Below are 10223 nucleotides of genomic sequence, written 5' to 3'. Positions count from 1 at the left end.
TCCAACTTAACTCAGGTCACGATCTCGCGGTCCGTGAGTTCGAGCCCCGCGTCGGGCTCTGGGCTGATGGCTCAGAGCCTGGAGGCTGCTTCCGATTCTGTGTCTCCCTCTCTCTCTGCCCCTCCCCCATTCATGCGTTGTCTCTCTCTGTCTCAAAAATAAATAAACGTTAAAAAAAAATTATTAAAAAAAAAAAAGAGGATCCATCTTTAAGATCCATCCTCTTATCCTTTTAGCATAAGAGATAAGCTTAAAAGTATAAGAATCAATGTTTTGAACATGTATGTGTGGAGTTTTTTAAAGTTTTTCTTTAAATTCCAGTTTATAGCGTAATATTAGTTTCAGGTATACAATATAGTGATTCATTACTTACATACAACACCTGGGGCTCCTCATGACCAGTGCCCTCCTAATCTCCATCACCTATCTCCCCTATTCCTCTACCCACCTCCCCTCCGGTAACCATCAGTTTGTTCTATGTAGTTAAGAGTTTGTTTCTTGTTTTGTCTCTTGTTTCCCCCTTTGCTCATTTGTTTTGTTTCTTAAATTCCACATATGAAAGAAATCGTATGTTATTTGTCTTTTCTGACTTATTTCACTTAGGATGATACTCTCTAGCTCCATCTGTGTTGTTGCAAATGGCAAGATTTCGTTCTTTTTCATGGCTAATATTCCATTGTATGTGTATACCACTTCTTTATCCATTCATCTAGTGTGATTGATAGATGGTAGGATAGTCCTATTTTTAACTTTTTGAGGAACCTCCATTCTGTTTTCCAGAGTGGCTGTACCAGTTTTCATTCCCACCAACAGTACACAAGGGTCCCCCTTTCTTCACATCCTTGCCAACACCTGTTGTTTCTTGTGTTGTTGAGTTTAGCCATTCTGACAGGTGTATGATGTTACCTCATTGTGGTTTTGTTTTGAATTTCCCTGATGGTAAGTGATGATGAACCTCTTTTCACATGTTTGTTGGCCACATGTATGTCTTTTTTGGAGAAATGTCTGTTCAAGTTTTCTGCCCATTTTTTAATTGGGTTATTTGTTTTCTGGGTGTTGATTTGTATACATTCTTCATATATTTTGAATACTAACCCTTTATTGGATGTCATTTGCAATATCTTCTCCCATTCAGTAGGTTGTATTTTAGTTTTATTGATTGTTTCCTTTGCTGTGCAGAAGCTTCTTATTTTGAAATAACTCCAATAGTTTATTTTTGCTGTTGTTTCCCTTGCCTCAGGAGACATACCTAGAAAGAAGTTGCTATGGCCAATGTCAAAGAAATTACTGCCTATGTTCTCCTCTACGATTTTGATGGTTTCCTGTCTCACATTTAGGTCTTTTATCCATTTTGAATTTATTTTTGTGTGTGGTGTAAGAAAGTGATCCAGTTTCAGTCTTTTGCATGTTGCCATCCAGTTTTCCCAACACTATTTGCTGACAGAAACAGTCTTTGTCCTATTGGATATTCTTTCCTGCTTTGTCAAAGATTAATTGACCATATAATTGTGGGCTCATTTCTGGGGTTTCTATTCTGTTACATTGATCTATGTTGTCTGTTTTTGTGCCGGTACCATACTTTTTTGATGACTACAGCTTTGTAATATAACTCAAAGTCTGGAATTGCAATGCCTCCAGCTTTGCTTTTCCATTTCAAGATTGCTTTGGCTATTTGGGGACTTTTGTGGTTCCATACAAATTTTAGGATTGTTTGTTCTAAGTCTGTGATATTTTGATAGGGATTGCATGAAATGTGTAGATTGCTTTGGGTAGTATAGACATTTTAGCAATATTTATTCTTCCAATCCATGAGCATGGAATGTCTTTCCATTTCTTTGTGTCTTCTTCAATTTTTTTATCATTATTCTATAGTTTTCAGAGTACAGGTCTTTAATCTCTTTTGTTAGGTTTATTCCTAGGTATCTTATTATTTTTGATGCAATAGTAAATTGTAAATGAGATTCTTTAATTTCTCATGCAACAGATTTCTATACAATGATTTTGTGTCCTGCAATTTTACTGAATTTATTTTATCATTTCTAGCAGGTATTTGGTGGAGTCTTTTGGGTTTTCTATGTATAGTATCATGTCATCTGCAAATAGTGTAAGTTTTATTTCTTCCTTGCCAATTTGGATACCTTTTTTTTGGTAAGTAATCTCTACACCCAACATGGATCTTGAACTCATGACCCTGAGATTGAGTCACATGGTCCACTGACTGAACCAGCCAGGCACCCCAGTTGGGATCCCTTTTATTTCTTTTTGTTATCTGATTGCTATGGCTAGGACTTCTAGTACTATGTTGCATAGAAGTAGTGAGAGTGGACATCCCTGTCTTGTTCCTGACCACAAAGGAAAAGCTCTCAGTTTACCCTATTTAGGATGACACTAGATGTGTGTTTTTCATGTGGCCTTTGTCAAGGCATGTTTCCTCTAAACCTACTGTGTTGAGGGTTTTTATCATGAAAAGATGTACTTTGTCAAATGCTTTTTCTACATCTATTGAACTAATCATATGGTTCTTGTTCTTTTATTTTGTTAATGTGATGTATTGTGTTGATTGATTTGCAAATGTTGAACTACCCTTAAAACATAGGAATAAATCCCACTTGATTGTGGTGAATGATTTTTTTAATATATTGTTAGATTCGGTTTGCTAGTATTTTGTTGAGGATTTTTGCATCTATATTCACCAGAGATATTTGGCCTGTAGTTCTCTCTTTTGGTGGTGTCTTTATCTGGTTTTGATGTCAGGGTAATGCTGGCCTCATAAAATGAATTTGGGAATTTTCCTTCCTTTTCTGTTTTTTGGACTAGTTTGACAAGAATAGGTATTAACTCTTATAAGAATCAGTTTTAGAGGGAAGAACCTTTCCCTCAAATATCTGCAGTTTCATGTTTTGGGGGCTTGGGAACTGGGGAGAGGGAGCCAAGAATCTGCAACACCACTCGGGACAGCACTCCCAAAGGCTGTTTTTGACTCTTGTGTTTCCTGGGTGCATTCAGTAAATCCTGTCTTAATCCCTGGTACTGTTTTGCTGCTTTTGAGGTACTGGATGTATCCTGAGACCTCATCCAAGTCTCAGATTTCAAAGCAGTATAAACACTCTCTGCCAACTGGTTTGCAGTGTCACTTTAGCTCTGTCTGAACTATGCCTACCACCTGCTGTCCTGACCACTCTGCTTCCCTTCTGTCAGGTGGCCGCCTCCGGAGAGGGCTCTGCCATCAGTGGCTATCTCAGCCGGTGCAAGAAAGGCAAGAGGCACTGGAAGAAGCTCTGGTTCGTCATCAAAGGCAAAGTGCTCTACACCTATATGGCCAGTGAGGTAGTGGCAATTCTTGCTTTCTCTCTTCTCATCTGTGACGGCCCTCAGGTTAAGCTCACGCCTCAGAATGTCCATCTGGGCATGCACAACACCCCGTCACCTGCAGGGCCATGTGAGGCCGGGATGCTGTTCCCATGTCATACAAGTCTGTATCGAGCAATACCATGTGCTCAGTGCTGCTGTGGATACCCAACCACGTGTTGGTTCCAGATCTAAAGAATTGACCATTCCTCCATGGAGGTAAGGCAGTACAGTGTGCAGACCTGTGTGTGCACCCAGGTGGTTTGAATGTCACAGGCCCAGCATCCAGCACAAGCCAAGTACTCTATAAGAGCAGGCTGCTTTCTGCTCTCCACCCGGTTGTTTGGGACAGAACTCAACAGCTTAGAGAAAGCTACCACACTTTTGCTGTGTGCATTTCTTTTATCAGGGAGCTACATTGCTTCATGGTAACACTTGTACCAAATAAAACTTAAGTTTCTGTTTTTATAGATCATCTTACCTTTATGTCTTATAAAATGTAGGAGAGAGGGCCTTGGGAGTGAAGCTTGCTTCCAGAGTAGACAGGTGTGGGCTATGGTTATACAGCAGGGAGCTGTCTGGTCTTGACCCAGGCTGATTCTGTAGGATAGTTTGGAAGATTTCCATGTCCAGGCCTCACCATCTGGTGGCTTCCATGGGCTAAACCCAGTCTGAAAATTGGTCTTAGGGGCACCTGGGTGGCTCAGTCTGTTAAGCATCCAGCTCTTGATTTCTGCACTGACAGCACAGAGCCTGCTTGGGATTCTCTCTCTCTCCCTTTCTCTCTGCTCCTCCCCTGCTCTCTTTCTCTTTCTCTCAAAAATAAATGAATAATAATTAAAAAAAAAAAAAAAGCAAGAAAGAAAATGGGACTTGAATGTGCTTTACTGCAGAGGGTGTGTGCTTTATCCCAGGAGGATGTTCACATCAGCACAAGGCTGGCCTTTCTACCCTGACCCCGCCCCCCCTCCTCCCCGATGCTGGCCAGTGGGCAGAGTGCACTTCCTTTTTCAGGGCAGAAAGTTTCTCTCACAAAAGACCTGCAACTGTGATGGTTGCAGCCTGCTCCTTCCTCAGGGAATCCCAGAGGCTAGGAGGGACACAGACAGGCTCGGAGGGGGTACCCACTGTAGCCTGAGTGACTCAGGTGCTGTGTGAGCCAAGCCCTCACTGACATGTCCATAGAGGAGCAAAGGATTTTTGAGCTAGGGAGAATTTCGATCTTTCCAGAACAAACTGAAATGTGATACGATGTCCACCTGCAGCCCAGAGCATCTTCCAAAGTAGGTATTGCGCAGGATGCTCACAGGAGTTCTCTAAAAACTGGGTTCTGAGGGAACCTTGAGTAGGCAGTTCGTGGGACTGCCTCACAGGAGTACTTCTCAGAATCTCTAATGTACCAAGGAGAGCTGTGGGTCTCTGAAATAAGGAGATTTCCCAAGCTGGCCTGACCATGGGCCCTTCCTCATGGAGCGTCTTGTGGAACCATTCCATCCCGTGGAACACTCTTTGGGAAGAAATGCAGGCTTAGACAGGTGAACAAAGGCCAGTGATGATTAAATAACCACCAAATAGAGGTGAGTCCTGTGTGAGAATGGAAAAGCCAGAGTCTCTAGGTCATGAGCAACAGTTGTCATGGAAGTGACACCCTAAGTTTGTTTTTTTTAAAGTTTTTTCATGTTTATTAATTTTGAGAGTGGGGGGAGTGGGAGAGGGGCACCAAGAGAGGGAGAGAGAGAACCCCAAGCAGGCTCTGCACTGACAGCACAGAGCCTGATGCAGGGCTTGATCTCACGAACCTCGAGATCATGACATGAGCTGAAATCAAGAGTCAGATGCTTAACCAACTGAGCCACCCAGGCGCCCCCCCTCCCCCTGCTAAGTTGATAGATGGATTTTAAGTATGCTTCCAAAGTAGTTTTTTCTATAGAGAGGAACTTGTACAATTTCTTAGTAAGGTCATATCACTGATAGCACTAAGCTCTCAAATTCCATCAAAGAAAAAAGGTTTGATAAAACGGATAGCCAGTTTTCGCTGTCTATACTACCATGAACCCCTGTCATGTACCTGTGTATCCCCACTTCATTCCCTTCCACCAGAGATTAGTTTTTCTCTTTCAGATCTTCATATAAATGGAATCTCCTACAAATGTGATTTCTTCCATTCAGCATGATGTGTTTGAGATTCACCTGTGCTTTTGAATACAGCAGTAGGTGATTACATTTTATACTGAGTAGTATTCCATGTTGTGAACACATCACCATTTGTTTTCCCACTCATCAGTTGAAGGACATTTGGGTTGTTTTCAGTTTTGGGTTGTAATGAATAAAGCCACTTTAAACTTTTATATACAGGTTTTTATGTGAAAATAGGTTTTGTTATTTCACTTGGGTAGACACCTACAATTGGAATTTCTGGATCATAGGAAGGTATATGTTTGGTTTATCAGAAATTACAGACCTTTTGCAAAATTATCTACCATTTTACATCCCCCTCACATTTACATGTGAGATCTATGGTTGTTCCACATCTTTGTCAACACTTGGTATTGTCAGTCTTTAATTTACTAGTATCTCAGTGTGGTTTTAGTTTAAATTTCCATAATGACTAATGATATTGTTAATGTGCTTATTGGCTATTTATGGATTTCCCTTTGAGAAGCGTCTGTTCAGATCTCTTAGACAATTTTTTAAGTAGGTTGTCTTCTTATTGAGTTATTATAGGAGTTCTTTACATATCTTGGATACCAGTCTTTTGTCAGATAAATGTTTTGTGAACATTCTCTCCGTTTTTGGCTTGCCTGTGCATTTTCTTAATGAATGAATTTGTTCTGTTGTTTTGATGAACAGAAGTTTTTAACTTAACCAGATTTATCAGTATTTTCCTTTATGGCCATTGCTTTTCATATCATAAGAAACTTTTGTCTGCAGGTCACAAGTTGTTCCCCATATTTGTTTCTGACAACTTTAATGTTTCAGTTTTTACACTGAGGTCTATCTGAAATTAATTACTGAGTGTGGTGTGAGATAGGAGTTGAGGTTCATTTTTTTCCCAAATGGGTATCCAGTTATTTGAGCACAACTCATTAAAAAAGATTTTCCTTTCCTTATAGGTTATTTGGTCCCTTTGTTAAATATCAAATGGCTAAATACATTTGGACCTATCTCTGGGTTTTCTATTCTGTTTCACTGATAATATTTACCAATTCTTATGCCACTGCCTTACTACCTTAATCACTAGAACTTTATAGTAAGTCTTGAAGTCAGGTTGCATAAGCCTCCAACATTTTTCTTTTTAAAGATTGTTTGGAGTATTCTAGGTATTTTGTGTTTCCATGTAAACTTGTCAATTCTACCAAAAAGCCTAAGATTATGACGGGGATTGTTGAAGCAACTTGGGGAGAATTGGCATCTTAACGATATTAAATCTTCAAATCTATGAACATGGTATAAATCTTCATGTATGTAGTTCTTTAATTTTTCCTTTTATGTTTTGGAGTTTTAGTATAGAGATCTTATACTTCTGTTCTTGCATTTTTGTTAACTTTATTCCTATTTTATTTTTTAGATACTACTTTGTTGTTTTTCTTTTTGGATGCTATATTGAATGGCATTTATTTGCTAGTTACTTACTGCTAGTACACAGATATAAAAAAAAAATGATTATGCTGTGACCTTGCTAAATTATTGGTTCTAGTAGTTGTTTTATAATCAAACAAGCCCTTTGCAAGCATAGATCATTTAACTTCTTTTTCTTATCTTTATGTCTTTCTTCTTCTTGCTGTACTGCAGTGGCTAGGAACTCCAGTATAATTTTGAATTTAATTGGTGGGAGCGAGTACCCTCTTGCCTTATTCCCAATCTTAGAGGAAAAGCATTCAGTATTTCACTCTTAAGTAAGATGTTAGCTGTAGTTATTTTACGGATGCCCTCAGATTAAGGAAGTCCCCTTCTAATCCTAGTTTGCGGAGGTTTTTTTTTTTTTTTAATCATGAATCGATATTGAATTTTGTCAGATTCTTTTTCTGGTCCAGCAGTCTTTGAAAATTGATTCCCTTTTATATACAACCTCAGCTCCCCCTCCTTCTCTTCCCACAGCCTTCTTAGCTAATGATATTTTAACTAATTGCTTATCTAATTATATCTGTTTTTGTATGGTTTAATAAAGTATTTTATGAGAACGTATTTTTATATAAATATGTATGTATGAACATATCTATATATATATAAATCTTTTTTCTCCGAGCACTGTGATTATAAGATCCATTTATGTTCTCTGTGTACATGTCATGAAATTGTTAGCAAGTTGATAGCACAGACACCCTGAGTGCTCCATATTGAGGCATTGTGAATGAGGGCATGGGGGAATGAGCACAAGGTATGTTATCGAAAGTACTAACGGAAAACAGAGTCACTGACTATTCGAGTCAGCCTGAAGAACGCAGTGTTAGAAGGTGGTCATGAGTCCAAGTTCTGGCTCAGCCCCTTACTAAACTGTGTAATTAATCTTGGGGAGTTATTTACCCTTCTCTGAGCCTCAGTTTCCTCTTGGAACAGGAGTGACACCTTCTTGTGAAAGATTCGGCATGATAATGTAAAGATGAAAATGCCTGGGCCCTAATAGGCTGTCACAGAATGTTAAGTTTCTTTCCCTCCTCGTGATTGGTCCTGGCAGGATCAGGGGTAAAGAGTATGTGTGTGGCTGGTCTAGAGTTGCCAAAGCATGCCCTACACAGAAGAGCGCATCGTGCATCTTAAATCAGAGGTAACGGTAAATGCTAAGCAGTTGACTGTGTGTTGTGTGGTGTTTACTATCAGTTTTCCCTTTTGCCCTCTGCAGGACACAGTGGCCATGGAGAGTATGCCCCTGCTCGGTTTCACCATTGCCCCAGAAAAGGAAGAGGGCAGCAGTGAAGTAGGACCTATTTTTCACCTCTACCACAAGAAAACCCTATTTTATAGCTTCAAAGCAGAGGATACCAATTCAGCTCAGAGGTACCCAAATAACTATCCTTGCCTCTCCCTCTGGAAGGAAACAAGTTGCTACCCAGGGCTTTGGATGCTCTCTGCTCCAGCCATCCTGTTCCATCAAATCCCTTTGGGCCACAGCAATGGAACTATCTGTTCCTGGTCATGAGATTTTTTTAAGATTATCATGATTCGTTCATACAGGCATGCATTGATTCAGCAAGCCTTTACACTGTGTTCCAGACCTTTTGCTAAATGCTAGGCAACAAATATGAATATGACCTCCGGTAATAGTCACCTAGTCCACCTAGTCACATAAAGGTTCTGTGACCAGAGTTGCAGAGCCATGACACCTAAATGTTCCCTCTCCTCTGTTTTACAGGTGGATCGAGGCCATGGAAGATGCAAGTGTGTTATAGCAGTTATCAAGCATGTGGACTCAGAATAAACTCTTAGGTTGACATGTGGACCCTTCTAGAAGTCGATCTGTGTCTCCACTCATTGGGGCTCACATCTGGATTCAGCGTGGAGCCTAATCCTTTTTTGCTGTAACCCCCTCTCTCACCTTCACAAGTGGAACCCTTAAGGAATATTTATGAACCACTCCTTTTCTGTTCTCGTGTCTTCCACCCACCCGACTCCACCCCAACCCAGCAGAAACTATTTCCCTACCCAGTAGTGAGTTCAAGTTTAGTAACATGAAGACATGAAAACAATAGAAAAAGTACGATGCAGTACTTAGAAATGCAGGCTTTTTAGTGGAAACAAGCTTTTACAATTTTTACTGGTGGTAAACATGATCATTTGTCATAGCATTGACATCAGTGCCTCAGGTGAAACGAGAAACAACTGGTGAATAACAGCTACCCTCCTCGAAAGCACTTTATTGTTTTATTGAGCTACAACCTTCAGTTTTATGTTTTCCAAGTGATTTACTTAAGTAAGTAGCAGATGGAGCCCCGTGGACTAATTTGCCACCAGTTCTCAACAAGAGTATGTACAAGTGATTTGTGCAAAACTGGCTGGACCTTGCCAAGTGGGCTGGTGAGCAACACTTGGCCTGGGGGCGGGGGGGTGGGTGGCCGGGCAGGGGGTCCTCCTCGCTGCGGAAGCCACACTGGACTGAATAAGATGGCAAGGATTTTCTCCTCCATTTGATCATGCAACCTGTATACTGATATGACTTAATAAAGGAAGGACCCCCTCCTTCCCGGGGTGGTCCTCACACTACACCAGTGCTGGAAGCTCAGCTGCTGGCAGACCCAGCCCCCACCCTGTAGGTCGCTGCAAGCCTCTGAGGAGATAGGGTCTGCTTTAATTTATTGTGTGCCTTCCTGTGTCTACCCAACATGAGCTGACAGCGTTGTGTCTATAAGAACCTGTGCTTGTTTTCACCACGGCTATCCTCCAGCTATCCTTCGGCTGTACTACCGAAGAGAAAGAGATAGGAAGAGAAAAAAGATACAGTCACAAGGTGAATTAGTGGACTTGACCGGTGGCTCTGGACACAGTGAGGGAGCACAGAAGTAGTGGCTTGAAGAGACTCTCTGGGCACCTGGGGCTCAGCCACCTCCTGCTGATGACCGCTGCTCATTTTGCTGGACAAATTTCTACATAAAGCAGAATGGGGGCAGGGCAGGTGGGATTCCTTGTTACTCTCATCGAAATAGAAAACAATCATATCATTTTCTGATGTCCTGTCCCCATCCTCCTGCTGCCCTGTTCCCTAAACAAAAAGGCATTTGCTGACAAACCTTTTGTAAAAAGTACCATCTCAAGGAGTTATTTACATTAAATATTTTCAGGGAAATTTTTTTTTCCTAGTTTGCAACTTCTCTTTTAAAATGTTTGCATTAAACATCCAATTAATGATTCAAACTAAGTGATTAGACAGATCTTTTTATTAA

The 10223-nt window shown here is 40.7% G+C and overlaps 1 protein-coding gene across 2 annotated transcripts in view; it reads left to right on the top strand.

Annotated features, from left to right (window-relative positions):
• Positions 1-10198, top strand: part of FGD5 (FYVE, RhoGEF and PH domain containing 5) — a 123271-nt gene extending 113073 nt beyond the window's left edge. For both annotated transcript variants that reach the window (XM_019433569.2, XM_019433567.2), the window contains exons 19-21: positions 3199-3327; positions 8189-8343; positions 8699-10198. In XM_019433569.2, coding sequence (XP_019289114.2) covers positions 3199-3327; positions 8189-8343; positions 8699-8735 — 321 coding nt within the window. In that variant the 3' untranslated portion in view covers positions 8736-10198. The remainder of the gene's footprint in view (positions 1-3198; positions 3328-8188; positions 8344-8698) is intronic.
• The last annotated feature ends 25 nt before the right edge of the window (positions 10199-10223 follow it).

Source organism: Panthera pardus, unplaced genomic scaffold (assembly GCF_024362965.1).
Source record: "Panthera pardus isolate Hobbes unplaced genomic scaffold, ASM2436296v1 HiC_scaffold_8, whole genome shotgun sequence".
NCBI classification, from domain to species: Eukaryota; Metazoa; Chordata; class Mammalia; order Carnivora; family Felidae; genus Panthera; species Panthera pardus.
The sequence above is the reverse complement of the archived record's forward strand: the minus strand, read 5'-3'. Positions and strand labels throughout refer to the sequence as shown.